Here is a 16,491-nt window from a genome sequence, read left to right on the forward strand (position 1 = left end):
GCCGCCCCTCAGCGGCCCTCCGCCCCTCAGCGGCCCTCCCCTCAGCGAGCCCGCCGCCCCTCAGCGGCCCGCCGCCCCTGCCCGGCCCTCCTCCGCCTCTCCCGGGCCCTCCTCCGCCCCTTGCCGGGCCCGCCGCCCCTCAGCGGCCCTCCCCTTGCCGGGCCCGAGGGCCGCCCCGACGGGCGGGCCCCGCCAGCGCTTCCGGCACCGGGAGCGACAGCGGGAGCGGCTGGAGCGAAGCGCGGGAGCGGCTGCGGAGCTGCGCCTTCGCCCGTCGTCTTTATTTTTTTTCTTTTTTTTTTTTTCCCCCTTTTTTTCTCTCTCTTTTTCTTTTTCTCTTTTCTTTTCTTTTCTTTTCTTTTCTTTTCTTTTCTTTTCTTTTCTTTTCTTTTCTTTTCTTTTCTTTTCTTTTCTTTTCTTTTCTCTTTTCTTTTCTCTCTCTCTTTCTCTCTTCTCTCTCTTTCTCTCTTCTCTCTCTCTCTTTTCTCTCTTTCTCTATTCCCCTTTCCCTTCCCTTCCCTTCCCTTCCCTTCCCTTCCCTTCCCTTCCCTTCCCTTCCCTTCCCTTCCCTTCCCTTCCCTTCCCTTCCCTTCCCTTCCCTTCCCTTCCCTTCCCTTCCCTTCCCTCGGCGAGCAGTCCCCTGGCCGCTCTCTCTCCTCTCTCTCTCGGGCTTTTTCCCCGCAGCAGAATCAGATCCGGCTGCTCCCACGGGAGTCTGGCAGCGCCGCCCGCATCCCCAGAGCTCTGCCATGGCCATTGGAACAGCCGGGACAAAAATCCGCCCCTGGGAAGGCTTTTTTGGTGGAGCATCCCAAAACTGGCAGAGCAGAATCCCTGCACCGGAGTCCATCAGCAGGATCCCTGCACCAGCATGAGGAAGCATCCCAGGGCATTTCCCCCCTCTCCGTGTCACCCAGGCCATGGCACACGCAGGGAGGGTCAGGTGTGACCGTGTTCACAGGGGTCCGAGGATGAGGGAAGAGACGAGGACCTGACTCCGTGTTTCAGAAGCCCGATTTATTATTTTATGATATAGATTTTATTAAAATTCTACTAAAAGAATAGAAGGGAGGATTTCATCAGAAGGCTGGCTAAGAATAGAATAGGAATGGAATGATAACAAAGGCTCTGTCTCGGACAGAGAGCCCGGGCCAGCTGACTGTGATTGGCCATTAATTAGAAACAACCACATGAGACCAATCCCAGATGCACCTGTTGCATTCCACAGCAGCAGATAACCATTGTTTGCATTTTGTTCCTGAGGCCTCCCAGCTTCTCAGGAGGAAGAACCCTAAGGAAAGGATTTTGCATGAGAGATGCTGTGACAGTCGGGTCCTGCCCATAACAACAGCACGGTGCGCTGGCCGTGGGCTGTGCCTGTGTCCATCCCCATCCCCATGCTGCCGGCTCCGAGCTGGATCACGAACTGTGAATTCCATCGCTGCCTCCGGGATGCAGTCAGCCCTTTCCAGCCCGCCGTGCTGCTCTCCTGTCCCACAAAGGGCTATTTACCCCCGGGGAGAACAGCCCCATTCAGAGCGGCAGACGCTGTCACAGAGTGGGTTGTTTGAGGCTGGCCCGAGCAGAGACAGATGGCATTGAAATCAGTGTCTGCTGTCAGGGGAGATGAAGTGGGGCAGCGTTTATCCCTAAGTCACCCAGCAAAGAGACTGGGAAACCTCTGAGCTGCCTGTGAGAGCTGTGTAAACATTGTCACACATCGCTTCTTTAGGTCATAAAATGCACCAAAGTGTCGTTTCTGAAGGCTAAAAAATATCCCTGGATAATTCTGTTATAAAAAGTACTATTGCTATTGCCTGCAGTGCTACCGCATCCTGCTTCTGGAAAACAATCCAGCCCAGGACACTCCCAGCAACAGAACAGCTCTTCACCTCTGATGCTTCTGACAGGAATACAATGTCCTGGAGCAGTCATCCTCTGAAATATCAACAGCCTCGATTTTCAGGGAGATGTGCAAACATCCCTGACGCTCAGCAATGGCGTGCAGCTGGAAATCCCATCACATGGAGCTGCTGGGAATTAGTGTCTGTCACATGGTCCCCATGTCTCAGGGGTGTCATTCACATCCGAGCATGTTCTTGTCACTTAGGCATCTTCCTTGTTTGACTGTTTAATTAAATTAATCGCTCTGGTTTGATCTTTTAAACACCTTACCTTGTCCCTTGTGCTGATTCCTGCACGTAAAATTTCAGGGCACATCCTGCTGGACGGGGAAGCTGAGTCAAGGAGTGTCTGTTTTCCTGTTGTTTTCCCTCAGAACTGAGTCAGTGTGTCAAAACAGGTTCCTGTTTTGAACCTGCACGACCAGAACTGGGCAATCCCTTTCTTTTCCTGAATCTCAGACTTGGTCTATGCAAGTGGCAAGATCTCTGGACACAGTTATAGTTGGGCAGCAAATGGTGGTTAAATTAAGATTTTATGGGCTGCCTAAGGGTCCATCAGAGTTGGGTTCTCTCCCCCTGAGCCCAGTGCAGCACAGGGCTGCAGTTTCCAACAAAGAGCCTGGCAGATTGTTCATTGCAGCATCTGCTCCTGGGACCATCCAACAGCACAACTGGCAGTGGTTTTGTTCATATTGTGAAAAACGCGTATTTTATGACTGGCTTTTCACAAATATTCAAATGGATGTTATATGTGTTGTGTTAGAAAGTTGTGCTGTATTCATTTTCTTAAGTAGTGTGTTAAATATAGTTTTAGGTTACAACGTAATGTTAAAATAGAAACCATGCTAGGTAAGATATTTTTTTTAAAGAAAGGACTCACACCAGATAGCAGCCACAGGACACCCAAATCTTTCAGAGAAAGAGAATTTATTGCTCCATTATCGAGTTCTTCCTGCCTCATTCAGCCCTGAAGACTCAGTCAGGATCCAGAGGAAGAAGCTGTCACTGCCCAGACAGAATGCTGTGTTTGAATGGAATTTATGCATCATGGATGAGGTGAATGAATATGCAACAGGATGTTGTTTTTAAGGGTTAACGTAGGGCGTTTTTCGGGCTTATTTTGCCCGGAAAAAGGTGCCAGGACTGTCTGTAACTCTATTGTCTCATATTGTCCAAATCCCAATTGTCCAAATTTTTATTACTCTAATTACATTGCTATTTTTATAACCATTTTATTATCATTAAACTTTTAAAACTTTAAAAACCAAGGGATTGGCATTTTTCACAATATCAAGCACCAGCAACTTGCACGTTTCCTCCCTGATGGCCAGGGGCTGTCCTGAGGACACCAAGAGCCACGGCCTGCAGAGCATTGGGAGCTCCCCAGGGCTTTGGGAGCCCTGCAGAAAGCAGTGGACCCTGCACCAATGTCAGAAAGCCCCAAAGCTTTTCAGGGCTTCCAGAGGAAATTCTGCTGCTTCCTCCCAGCCCAGCTCGGGCTGAGGGAGCTGCACTTTGCCCCAGCCCAGGTGGATGCTCATGGTCCTCCTGGACAAAGGTTCTTCCTCCAGCAGCAGAGCCCAGCTTGCAGCACAGTTAAAGCCTGCGCTGCGTTCATTATTGCCTTGAATTATGTTTCCAAAGCACAGAACCCCCCTCGATCTCCCTTCCTGACCTTGCAGACCCACATGCTTTGTTTGCATCTCTCACCCTTTGCTCAGACCCGGGGCTGGTGACTCAGCACTGTAACAATAATCCTGCCCACAATAAAAACAACAGTGAAACCAGCCAAACCCAAACCCCCTGCTCCCAGGTAATCCCTTTCCTCTGGTGTAACCCCAAAACCACTGACTGCTGAGGCAGGTTTTACCCAAATGTGACTTCCCTGAGGAGGCTGGAGCCAGCCTGTGTCAAAAATTGCTGCAGTTTCCAAGCCCAAAGGCTGACAGCACACACTAAAAGGCTGGCCAGGCTCCAGGAGGATAACCTTGTCAATGCTCAACCAGCACAGGAATAAAAGGAGTGGGTGTGGATGCAGGAAGGCAAATCCCTCCTGGCTCTACCATGAAATGTTGGCCAAAGGGTGGCTGCTCCTCGATTATCACCTGAGCAACTGATCAGGAACCAGGGCGGATGGGTCACAAGGAGGTTCCTAAGAAACCTGAGCACCTTCAATGTCTTCAAAGGGTCAGTGAGTGCAGCCCTTTTTATGAGCACTTGCTTTCATTCTGCTTTCTATAACCGATAAACCACTTTGGTGCACTCCCAGTGAAATGTGGGGAGGTTTTTGCTCCTGTTCTCCTTCAAATTTTGCAGGCATTTCAGACAGCACATTAAAAAAAAAAAAAAAAAAGACATTATTAGCTGTCGAATTGGTATTGCAAGTCATGAGCAGCCCTCCTGAAAACCTGAAAATAGTGATATAATTACATTAATAAAATTTGGACAATTTGGATTAGGACAATATGAGACAATAGAAGCAAAGAGTTATGAGCAGTCCCGGCACCTTTTCTGGGCAAAATAAACCTGAAAAAGGCCCCATGTTCACAGAGGATTAACCCTTAAAAGCAGCAGCCTGTTGCATATTCATACACCTCATCCATGATGCATAAATTCCATTCAAACACAGGATTCTGTCTGGGCAGTGTCAGCTTCTTCCTCTGAATCCTGACTGAGTCTTCAGGACTGAGCAAGGTGGGAAGAACTCAATAATGGAGCAATAAATTCTCTTTCTCTGAGAGATTTGGGTGTCCTGTGGCTGCTATGTTGGTGCAAGTCCTTTCTTAAAAAAAAAAAAAAGTATCTTACCTAGCATGGTTTCTATTTTAACCTTATGTTATAACCTAAAACTATATTTAACACACTACTTAAGAGAATTAATACAGCATAACTTTCTAACATAATACATATAACATTCATTTGAATATTTGTGAACAGCCAACCAGAAAATACCCATTTTTCACAAAAAGCAGAGTATTGCAACAGAGAAAACCTGCTTGAAGGAGCTGGTTAGGTGATGGGTTAACTCAAGGCTGCCTCCAGAAATTAATGAAGCAAGGAAAGACTCTGGGCTGAGTTGGTGCAAAGGATCCCGAGCTGATAAACACCGCCCTGAGAGAGCAGTGTTTATCAGCTGATAAACACTGGCAGGAGAGCCTGCAGGAGCTGGAAAAGCACTGCCACCCCAGCACTGCAGGCAGCTCTTCATACCCTTCAGCTCCCAGGCATGGGGCAGTGCCAAGAGCTCTTGGAAACCTCAGCCCCGAGTGTCACCTCTGCTTTGCTTTAAGCTGGCAACGAGCAGGAATGCTGTGCTCACAGGAGCTCCTCCTTCCCACCCCAAATTTCTGCCTGCGTGAGGTGACCAGGTTCCCACAGCACACGCTGGGTGTGAAAAATGCCAGTGGCTTGTTTTTAAAATTTTTACAAGTTTAATAGCAATAAAATGGTGAAAAAGAATAGTAACGCAATTAGAGTAATAGCAATTTGGACAAATTGAATTAGGACAATATGAGGCAGTAAAAACAAAGAGTTACAGACAGTCCGGGTACCTTTATCCGGGCAGCACAAGCCCGAAAAAGGCCCCACGTTAACAGAGGATTAACCCTTAAAAGCAACAGCCTGTTGTATATTCATACACCTCATCCATGATGCACAAATTCCATTCCAACACAGGATTCTGTCTGGTCTTCATCAACTTCTTCCCTCTAATCCTAACAGCACCTTCGAGGTGGGGAGAAGTTCATTTCTTCTGATAAGAGGGCAAGAAATTCTCTTTCTCTGAAAGATTCAGGTGTCCTGTGGCTGCTATCTCACTGCAAGCCCTTTCTTTTAAACAAAGCATCTTACATAGCATAGTTTCTATTTTAACAATTTTTTATAACCTAAAACTATATTTAACACAGTACTTAAGAGAATTAATACAGCATTACTTTCTAACACAACACATATAATATTCATTTGAATATTTGTGAAAAGCCAATCATAACATACATGCATTTTTCACACTGGGGAAGGAGATGCAGCCATCCAAAAGGAAGGATCTTGCTGAATTGCATCAAATGCAGTGTCTCTCTTGCTGTGAGAGCTCACGGGAATTCAGGCAGGGTCCTGGAAACTTGAGGATTTCAGGACTGGTGAAACTGGAGCATTAACTATCCCCGCATGTAAACCTGTAAAATCCTGACAGAGCAGCGTGGCCATTGCAGAGGTTACTCAAAACTGAGTGCAGCAAGGGGGGAAGCTTCACATACCACTTTGCCGCATTTAATTTGATGTCAAATTGGTTGTTTAGCTCTCCCCTGCAAGAGGCTCCACCTCCTTTCAAAGTCCCCTTAAAACCTGCTGAGATTTTATCCCAGTGCAACTCCTGCCTCGTGCTGAATAGTTGCACAGGGAAAGAACAGCAAAGCTCCTCAGTCCCACTGCAGGGGATTCAGACACCCAAAACTGCTGCCCTGGCAAAGAGTTTCTACTTGGATTGAAGTGGGTTTTGGATTCCATTTATGTTCTCTTGTCCCTAAAAGCAATCTAAAGGAAGACATCGCTTGCCGCTGGCCTGGAAAACATCTTCCTTTCCCTTTTCATTTCTTCCTTTTTAAAGGAAAAAAAGAAACTTGAAGAAGAGAGTTGTTCTTCAGCTTTTTGCTCTTCAAGCACAGGTTAAAATGCCAGGGAAGAAGGAGGAGGCCCTTGGCATGGCTCATCTCCTCCTGGAACTGCACTGCATCACTCGGAACACAGGAGGAGAGGACACCAGACAGCTCATCCCCGCGTCCTTTTAACAGCACTTGCCTAAATGCACGGAAATTCACACACCAGCATCCTCGGCAAGGAAATGAGCAGGTGCCAGGAGATTTTCTTTCCCACTCACAATAAGTGAGAGCCATGGGCGTGTTTTCCCTTTTTAACGCCAGCAGCGTTTCGCAGGCCGGCTCCGGTTTGCTGGAGAATGGCAGCAACTGGACAGCAGCAACCCAGTTCAGCCAGCCAGGCTGGAGGATTGCTCTGTGGGCCATCACCTACTCCTTCATCGTCGTCACATCCATCCTGGGCAACGCCACCATCATCTGGATCATCCTGGCTCACAGGAGGATGAGGACGACCACCAATTACTTCATCGTCAACTTGGCCCTCTCGGACCTGCTGATGTCCGCCTTCAACACCATCTTCAACTTTATCTACGCCAGCCACAACGTCTGGTACTTTGGTGAGGAGTTCTGCAGGTTTCAGAACTGGTTCCCCATCACTGCAGTGTTTGTGAGCATTTACTCCATGACAGCCGTGGCTGCAGAGAGGTAAGAGGCGAGTGGAGAGGATGAGGTCCCAAAAGATCCCCTGTAAGTGATGGAAAAATATCATTGCAACAGTTTGGCCCCCACTCTGTCAGGTGCCTTATCAGCAAAGTGGAAGGAGTGCCAGGCTGTGGGGTTTGATGCTAATTGTGGCATGATCCTCTGGTTTTTATCCCTGGTCTGAATCACACCTGAATCTGTAACGACTGGAACTGGCTGGTGTTTTTGTTGTTCCCACATTATTGATCATAAATTGCTTCCCGATCATCCTGAAAACTCTTCTGTGGCTTTGTTGGGTTGTTTTAAACCATGAGACTGATATATCTGGAAAAAGGAGAATATGCTGCAGGCTGCTGAAACTATCAGCAGCCCTAATCCTGCTGTGAGTCCAGCAAACCAGCAGAAATAATGGGAATTAGATTAGAAATGGCAGAGTCTGCTCCCCTGGTTCATTAGAATGACTTATTCTGAGAGGGAGGGAAGCAATTACAGTGATTCTGTTTGACTTCTGGGGCAATTGGCTATTTTCATAAAATTCACTTCCAACTGCCGAGTCACTTTTACTTAAGCTTTAATTTCTGGAGTCTGACTGTGTCTGACTGCAAATCCCTATTTAGAACAAATAGCAGCTCAGTTTTAATTACTCTTTTGCTGCTCCTGGCTGTAAATCAAGGGTTGTTGCTATTTTATACATATTTTCTGACAAAGAATGTTTTTAAAAAGCTGTTTCAGCCTGTTGTCATGTCTTCTTACTCTTGCTCCTTGGGGATTTTTGGTGAAAGCACCTATATAGCCAAAATCCCTTTGGTCACGTGGCACAGATCAGAAAGAGAACTTGGCACCTCTCTGCAAACCATATTTAGCTATTCTTTGGTTGGCCTTAAAATAGATCCTGGAAACTCGACGCTTCCATTTATTGTTAAGAGAACTTGTGTCCGCTCCAGCCTCAGTGTTTAACTTCTATGAAAACAACACCTTCTGAAGTGGTTTATTTTAAGGAAGGAGGCTGAGGAGCGATGGCTCTCAGTCATTTGCCTGGCACGGAAAAGGCCCTGGTGATGTTTCTCACTGCTGGGTTTGGGATCCCTCCATCACTCCATTTCCCCGTTCCCAGAGCAGCTGCTCCCACTCAGTGCCCGAGGCAGAAATGCAGCTCTATCGATCAGCTCCACTTTCACACTCTGCTCAGCACAGTCTCCTATGGCCTGCTTGGAAAGGGCACCAGAGGCTCCAAAATCCAGCTTGTTTGGCCTGCTCTGGAGAATAGCCACCAGTGGATTCCTCCCTGAGCAGGCTGGAGCACTGTGTGACACTGCCTATGGCAAGCTGAAGAAAAGCGAGGTGACACGAGAATTTTATAGCCAAATAAAGCCCTGGACTGCTCGCTGGGCAGAGCTCCCTACCAACAGCCTGGCCAAGAAACAGCACAGCTTGTCAGATTTTTCCTATGGAAACCAGGAGGCAATGGGCATTTTGGCATTTTCCTCTCTGCTTTGCCTTTGTTGCAGCCACGACAAAGAACGGGGACAGCGCGACAAGAAATGCATAATTGATTGTGTACTCCTCACAACACCGTGCATTGCCACACAGGAAACTTAAAACCAGAGAGCTGCTGAGTAATCCAATAGTCAGATGTGCCTGAGGGCTCTGAGCAGGTGTGGGTGAAAGGGGCAGCCCTTCCCTCCTCTGCAAGCACAAGTGCTCAGGCAGCCACAGAGGATTTTCCACAGCCCAAAATCAGTGGGGAAAAAATCAGGGTAAAGGGTAATCAAGAGCCCAGTCTGCTCTTGTGCTAATATGGAGCATCAGAGATGGACATAGTTAGGAAGAAAAAGCATCTTTGGCTGGGCTTTTTTTGGTAAGGCACTTGCAGAAATAATTTAGATAAAAGAGCGAGAATGCTTTTTACAAGGGCCTGGAGTGACAGGAAGGGGGGAATGGCTTCACACTGATGGAGTGAAGGGTCAGATGGGATATTGGGAAGAAATCCTTCCCCTGTGAGGGAGGTGAGGCCTGGAACAGGGTGTCCAGAGGAGCTGGGGCTGCCTCATCCATGGAACTATTCAAGGCCAGGTTGGACAGGGTGTGGAGCAACCTAGGACAGTGGAAGGTGTCCTGCCCATGGTTGGGGATTTTTATAATCTTTAAGGTGCCTTCCAACCCCAAACCATTCTGGGATAGAATGAAAAATTCCATGAGGGGGATGCCTGCAAAGCCTGTCTGCAGAAGACATAAAGGGCAGCTTCCTCCTCACACCAGCAGCATCCATCCACCTGGGTTCCATAAATCCTGCCCTAAGACTTGCAGTCATTCTCTCCAGAAAGGGTTTAGTTCCTTACTATTTACAGCCTGGAACCTGTCAAAATGTTTGTATTAACAAAGCCCACTGACTCCTGGTGAGTTCTTACACTTGCTGCTGGGTTTGTTGTGCAGATTACCAATCTCACTACACATAATAAAAGCACTGCACCTGTGTGTTGCAGGTACGTGGCCATCATCCACCCCTTCAAGCGCAGGCTGTCTGCTGGGAGCACCAGGGTCATCATTGGCATCATCTGGCTGGTGGCATTCGGGCTGGCCTTCCCCCAGTGCTTCTATGCTGAGATCACCATGGACAATGGCACCGTGAAGTGCATCGTGGTCTGGCCTGATGATGTGGGATCCAAGCACCAGCTGGCGTAAGAGGCACCGTCAAACTCCCAAATTCAGCCTAGAGTTAGCCAGGAAAATCATTTCTAGCTGCAAGCTGCTGCTGCGGGGAGTGCAGGGAGAGAGCAGCAGAATGTGGGGCTGGGGCAGCCCCATCCAAATTCAATGTGCAAAAAGCTGCCAGGTGATGGTGGCTATGGGCAATCCTGAACCTGCCACCCTCCCCTGCTTTGAGAACTGGTTATAATGCCCAGAAATCCTACATACAGTGTCATTGTGTTCACAGGGGATGAGGGAAGAGACGAGGATTTTTACTCCATGGTTCAGAAGGCTGATTTATTATTTTATTATATATATTACATTAAAACTATACTAAAAGAATAGAAGAAAAGGGTTCATCAGAAGGCTAGCTAAGCTAAGAATAGAAAAAGAATGATAACAAAAGCTTTTGACTGACCAAGACAGTCTGAGCCAGCTGACTGTGATTGGCCATTAATTAGAAACAACCAACATGGGCCAATCACAGATGCACCTGTTGCATTCCACAGCAGCAGATAACCATTGTTTGCATTTTGTTCCTGAGGCCTCTCAGCTTCTCAGGAGGAAAAAATCCTAAGGAAAGGATTTTCCATAAAAGATGCCTGTGACAATACAGGGCTTGGGGAATTTAAGAGAATCCAGTGCAAAAAGTCTCTGAACAATCGGTAAATCCTGGTTTCAGAGGTTCTGAATTTTCTTCCTCTGTCAGGCAGGAGGAAACTGGGTATCTTTAATGCTGAGAAGCCATGTAATTAGTTAAAAATTATTCTGCTCTTTGTGGGGCAAAAGGAAAGTAAAACCTGAGAGCAGCATGTTTCAAACATCCCAAGGTTTTATAGGTATATTTATCTGGGCACACATCTGCACTCCTGAGGGTTCCTGAGATTATTTCCTCCTGCCTGAAAGCAAGATTGCTCAAACAGATGAAACAGGCCGTACCCTGCATTCAGGGGATCTGCTGGCATTACTCATCACTCAGAGCACACCATGAACCTTGGAGAAATTTATCAAACAAAACTTATTTATACAAACTAGCAATGGAAGAGCTGAGGAAAAGGAACAAATCGATTGCCAGAGTGCACACAGTTTTCCAAACCAAACCCCGCTGTGAGGGGTCCATGCACCTGGGACATTTTCCCTGCTCATTCTTCCTCTCTGGGTGCCTCCTCAACTCAGCTTTTACCAAATTAACTGATTTTCACACTAATGTGAGAAAAAATTGAGAGCTGGGTTCCTGTGCTGACTGTGTGTCCTCTGAATCCTTTGCAGTTGAATGAACCCACCTCTCAAGATTTCTAGACTTCAGAACATAGGAAATTCCTCTTCTGCAGGAAAGATGTGCACGATTATGACAGAAAGAAGTAAAAATAATAATAATAATTTTTTAAACCACAAACAAATGCACTACTGACTGCCAGTGCCTGAAAAATGCTGGATATAAAGGATATAGAAGATTAACCAGAGCAAAGAACCTTAACCACAAGGGTTTTTTTTTTATTTCCTAGTGACAGGTTAACTTGAGCCTGCTCAGACTGACAAAGACCATTTGCACGCCCCAGCAGCGTGTGCCAGAGCCCTGCTGCCCAATCCTGCTTTTCCCTGTGTTTATGTTCATTTGGCAGCTGCTCTAAGAGACTGGGCAGGTTGTTCCCTTCCCATAAATGGTGCTTGCTCCAACTGATCAGCCCCCAGAGGAGGGAGCCTGCAGGAGTCTGTGGGGTGGCACAGAAAGCTGGAGAGGGCTGAGGTTAAAATGCAGCTGAGGGGATGTCAGTGCTTTCAGCTGGAGCAGAGCCTGAGTGCCCTGCTGGTGGTATATATAATATATACATATAATTCCTTTGATAAAGGAATTTGGTGGTGGTACATTAACTGTGTGTGCTCACACAAGTACAAACAGCCAGCTACACAAACACAGGCAACACCCCTCCCTCACTATCTGCATTTTGTGCACCCTGTTAGCAGCCAGATGCCTTTCACAGTCACAGATCTGGCTTTTTCCCACTGCTGCATTCAGGGAGTTACTCTGTAGTTCCTGGGCTATTCCTTCCCCTTACCTGTGATTTAAGGGTTGTGCTTTCACCACCATCTCTCTCTCTCTCTCTGTCCTGGCTGCAGGGGGATAGCCAAGCTCAGTGCAGGGGGCTCTGGAGTGCAACCCTCTGCCAAAAGATCAGTGATGTTACTCTGCCTTAAAGGAGCAGGGAATCCAGCCCAAGGACCCCTCATCACAACACCAGAGAGACGAGATTGTGCTGCTTACAGAAATCCCTGTAACAACAATTATAGGCAAAATTTCTTATTTGTGGTTTCACTAATGGGAGCCAGCACACATATCCAAAACACAATTTCTGAAAGAACTCTGCAGGAGCCACACTGACTGTGAAACCTGCTTGTTCCTCTCTTTCAGATACCACATTGCTGTGATTGTGCTGATCTATTTACTGCCTCTGATGGTGATGTTTGTGGCATACAGCATTATAGGAGTCACTCTGTGGAGCAGCACAGCTCCAGGCAGCCACCTGAACAGAGTCCACTATGAGCACCAAGTCAATGCCAAAAAAAAGGTCAGAAGTGAAACTCAAGTATCATTACTCCCAGCACACCAACCCTGCTGGCTGCAGTTCCAAACTTGTGTTCCATACAGAATCTTGTGGTTGGTTGGGCTTGAAAGGTTGACACAATATTTTGGGTCCAGGGTAAAGGCACCCAAAATGCCCAAAATGAAAAAAAATGGTGATGGCATGCACCAGGCAGCCTGCAAGGAAGAAAGGCTCACAGCAGCAGGCTGGCTGCCAGCAGAGAGTGAAGAGAATCCACACAGGATAAACCAGGGTGAAACTCTGGGCAGGATGGAGCAGTCTCAGTGTAAGAGCAGAGATCTCCTTTCCCTGCACACCCCCTGGTGCAGCCACAAGCAGTTCCTGTGCCCTGGGAAGGGTTTGCTTTAACTCCCTGCCCTGTTCCCATCACCAGGGCACTCACTCCCTCCCTCCCTGCTCCAGTTTCCATGGCCAGGGCACTCCCTCCCTGCTCCCAGTTTGCATCACCAGGGCTTGCTTCTTTCCCTTCCCACAGCAGTCCAGGTTTCCTTCCCACAGCAGTCCAGGTTTCCTTCCCACAGCATTCCAGGTTTCCTTCCCACAGCAGTCCAGGCCTACATTCCATGCTCTGCACTTTGGGCCTACATTCCAGGCTCCCACTGCCCCAGCAGGCCCAATCACCCAGAGCCCCAAGGAATAACCCCCTGGCTTTGTTTTCCCAGTTTGTGAAGACCATGGTGGTAGTGGTGATCATTTTTGCTGTCTGCTGGCTGCCCTATCACGTCTACTTCATCCTGGGCAGCTTCAAGGAAGACATCTACCAGCAGAAGTACATCCAGCAGGTGTATCTGGCAGTCTTCCTCCTTGCCATGAGCTCCACAATGTACAACCCCATCATCTACTGCTGCCTGAACCAGAGGTGAGCAGGGAGAGCTGAAATCCCAGCCTGAAAATGCATAAATCTCTGGAGCAGTAAACCCTGTGGAGGTGCCATGGGGAGGTGTCACACGAGGGAGCACTGGGGGAGCACATCCCCAGCGTGCCAAGAGATGTCCCTCTCGCTCTGTGCTGCACGGTGCAGGGAGCTGATCTGGCTGATCTCCGTGCTAAATCCCACATCCACAACGCCCCCAGCCCTCTCCAGGCTCGCTGAGAGCTCCAAAGGCAATAAATGATTATCAGTGCAGTGCCACTGGGGCTGCAGCAGGCAGTGTGTAACTCCACAGTGATGCTGCAAGGCTCGCTCCTGTGAGCTGGCACAAGGAGAGTGCTGCAGCCCATTCACCCAAACTGCATTTAGCATGGAGCACACAAACATCTCCTCCTCCTCCCCTCTCAGAAAGCAGACAGCTTCCTCTTAATTTATTAATTATTAATTGTGTTTTTTTAAAAGCTCCCAGTGGGTAAACACTTGTATCATCCTCGGCTGTTCTGTGTCTCACAAATGCAGTTACCAGCACAGCCAGCACCATCTACTGAGCACATCAAACTCCCTGCTATTTCACTGATCTTATAGGTTTACTTAAATACAGGGAAATCTGTGTCCCACATCAAACTCCCAGCCATTTCACTGATCATGTATGTTAACTTAAAATACAGGGAAATCTGATCAGAAACTCCCAGTGCACCTCCCTCCATGCTCTCATGCATTTAGCTTTTCACCTCATTCCTTTGATTTTAGTAGAAATATTTATTTCATAGCCATTCGCAGGAAGAACCAAGCCATGAGTTTGCTCACTCCCTGCACAATTAGAAAGATCATTTCACCATTTAATTGCTTTTCTCCCTCTGCCAGGTTTCGCTCTGGATTCAAGCTGGCCTTCCGCTGGTGTCCCTGCATAAGAGCAACTGAGAAAGACAAACTTAAACTCATGTCCCCATCTCTCTACCAGACAACCCTCAGGAAGTCAAGAACGAGTTTCAACACAGAAAGTCAGCTGAATGAGAAAGAGAAGACATCCTTTACCCTCACCCAATTAACACTCTGATTTCCTGCTCCTGGTTCTGGCTCCGTCCCATACACCAAGCAAGGCAGCAGATCTGCAGAAGCTCTTTTTCTCTGGAGCAGCTATTTCCTACAGGACTTCTTTAGATGCCATCAGCATTGAAGGCAGCATGTTGATAACACTTCTATCTATGTAGGTCCAAGCTGCAGGTACAAGTTTAGCCCTCCCTTACATCAACAACTGCAATACAGAACAGACATCGGGCCCAGGAGGCCAAAAACTCAGCAAAGCAGATCTGAGGCAGTGCCAATCAGGAGAATATAAATTCTTCTCTTCTACACTGTCATCTCCTGATTTCTGTTCCACCAGGACACCTGAAGTCAGGAAAGGGTTGATGGAGCAGAAAGGCTGGGGCTCACGTGGCCCAGCTGGGATGGACCCAGGGCTGTGTGGGCAGCCAAGTGCCAGGGCTCAGCACCCCAAGGCACTGTGCACCAAAGCCTGTTTACAACAGAGGCAAACACCAACACATCCAGACTGAAAAATCCAGCCTGCCCTCAACATTCTCTGCATTCTGGGATTTTCATGCCTGCAGTTTCACCAGCAGAAACAGTTCCTTAAGATGTTGTCATTAGATTTCTATAACCTTGTCCCAAAATATGATGTTAGTTTCCTATTAAACCATGCTCAAAACCATCTCCTTCACATTAATTGTGGTGCCTAATTTGGAGAGTGAGGCTCTCAGAAGAGTCAGTAGCCAGGGATGGCCACTGGCTTGGTCAGGGCTCATGGATCCACTCAGAATCCACCTTCTTTACATCCTTTTAGCCCTAACAGCAGTGCTCCATCGCTGTCTTGTCCCAGACAGTCCCTTCACCTTCCCTCTCCAAACTTACCCCATATTTATCCTCACTGCTCTTCCCAGGTACGAAAATAAAAGCTGGAATATGTCATCTTCCCAGCCTGAGGCATTATGTGCAGGCACACAAACCAGGAGAAGCTGAAATGTAAACATTATGTAAAAGTAATGCGGCATTTAATAATGGTGCAAGTTAGCACCTTCACCTCTCCTGACAGGTTTGTAAATAGTATCACAGAGCTCCTGTGATGTTGACAAGATCCAGTTATTTGAAATATTCTCCTTTGCTCTGTGAAAGCCAAACCTGAAAGCCCTTGTCACACAGCAGGCCACATTATTCCTGTGATACGTGAGGCATGCCCCATGGTAAATCCATGCAATTCTCCATTAATAAATACAGACAGGGTTAAATACCACACAGCTGTAAAGACATCCAGGTCAGCAATAATTCCCTCCCCTGCATGTTCACTTGTGCTCTGAGGAGCAAGGCAGTCCCTGCAGTCAGTAAAGAAAAACACTTGAAAAATCTCATTTTTATGGCAAAGGAATGAACAAAAAGCACAGAACGGGGTTCAGAAGTTCAGAAACACTTTATTTTGCCTTCTGCTATTTTCTTAAGAAAACAAAACAAAACAAGGTCTGCTTGTTTTAAAACTCATTCAAAAGGCTTCTGAGAGAACCCCAGAGGAGTAAGGAGCAGATGACATTACAACAGTGGTATGCAAATGGTCTTTTCCCCAGGAAATATAAGATTTTTGTGTTCATATTGCAGTAATTACAGCTTAACAGTTAAGAGGACTGTGATTTTATTCACCAAGCCTAAAAGCTTTAAGAAAGACATCTCAGTCATTGATTGTATAACATTGGAGACATTTCTTCAGACAGTTATAGCTTGTGATTCACTTGGAACAGTTTCCTAGGGGTAAGAAGTAGTCTGGAAATGGAAATCCCACCATGTCTCCCTTTGGAAAAGAACTGCCGTGTCTTACCAAGCACATCAACTATGGTCCACGGTAGGAAAAGTTAGAAACACAAACTCACTCCCTATTTGTTATGAGCTGGATCCAATAAACAAAACGACCTATGCCAGCATCTCCAAAATCCACAGTCACCCTGAGACCAAGTTTAAGTTCCACTTCTCCCTCACCCTGTATCCTGCTCTGAGCCTGGCCCTCGGGTGCCAAAGAGCTGCAGAGCCAGGTCCCAGGCACGGCACAAGATCTGCAAACCTTCAAGCAATCCAAATGCAACGTGTCC

At 47.4% G+C, this 16,491-nt stretch overlaps 1 protein-coding gene across 1 annotated transcript; it reads left to right on the forward strand.

Annotated features, from left to right (window-relative positions):
• Window positions 1-6,091: 6,091 nt before the first annotated feature.
• Window positions 6,092-15,011, forward strand: TACR2 (tachykinin receptor 2). The gene is made up of 5 exons (XM_058029194.1): window positions 6,092-7,201; window positions 9,682-9,876; window positions 12,297-12,453; window positions 13,152-13,348; window positions 14,225-15,011. The coding sequence occupies exons 1-5, from the start codon at window positions 6,792-6,794 to the stop codon at window positions 14,415-14,417; spliced, it is 1,152 nt and encodes a 383-aa protein (XP_057885177.1). The 5' UTR covers window positions 6,092-6,791; the 3' UTR covers window positions 14,418-15,011.
• The last annotated feature ends 1,480 nt before the right edge of the window (window positions 15,012-16,491 follow it).

Source organism: Melospiza georgiana, chromosome 8, assembly GCF_028018845.1.
Source record: "Melospiza georgiana isolate bMelGeo1 chromosome 8, bMelGeo1.pri, whole genome shotgun sequence".
Classification (NCBI taxonomy): domain Eukaryota; kingdom Metazoa; phylum Chordata; class Aves; order Passeriformes; family Passerellidae; genus Melospiza; species Melospiza georgiana.

Bases quoted from the DNA above. Each gene is read 5' to 3' on its own strand.
- TACR2 (XM_058029194.1), top strand. From the start codon at position 6,792: ATGGGCGTGTTTTCCCTTTTTAACGCCAGCAGCGTTTCGCAGGCCGGC. The intron at 7,202-9,681 runs GTAAGAGGCGAG...TGTGTGTTGCAG, and splicing joins ACAGCCGTGGCTGCAGAGAG to GTACGTGGCCATCATCCACC. The intron at 13,349-14,224 runs GTGAGCAGGGAG...TCCCTCTGCCAG, and splicing joins TACTGCTGCCTGAACCAGAG to GTTTCGCTCTGGATTCAAGC.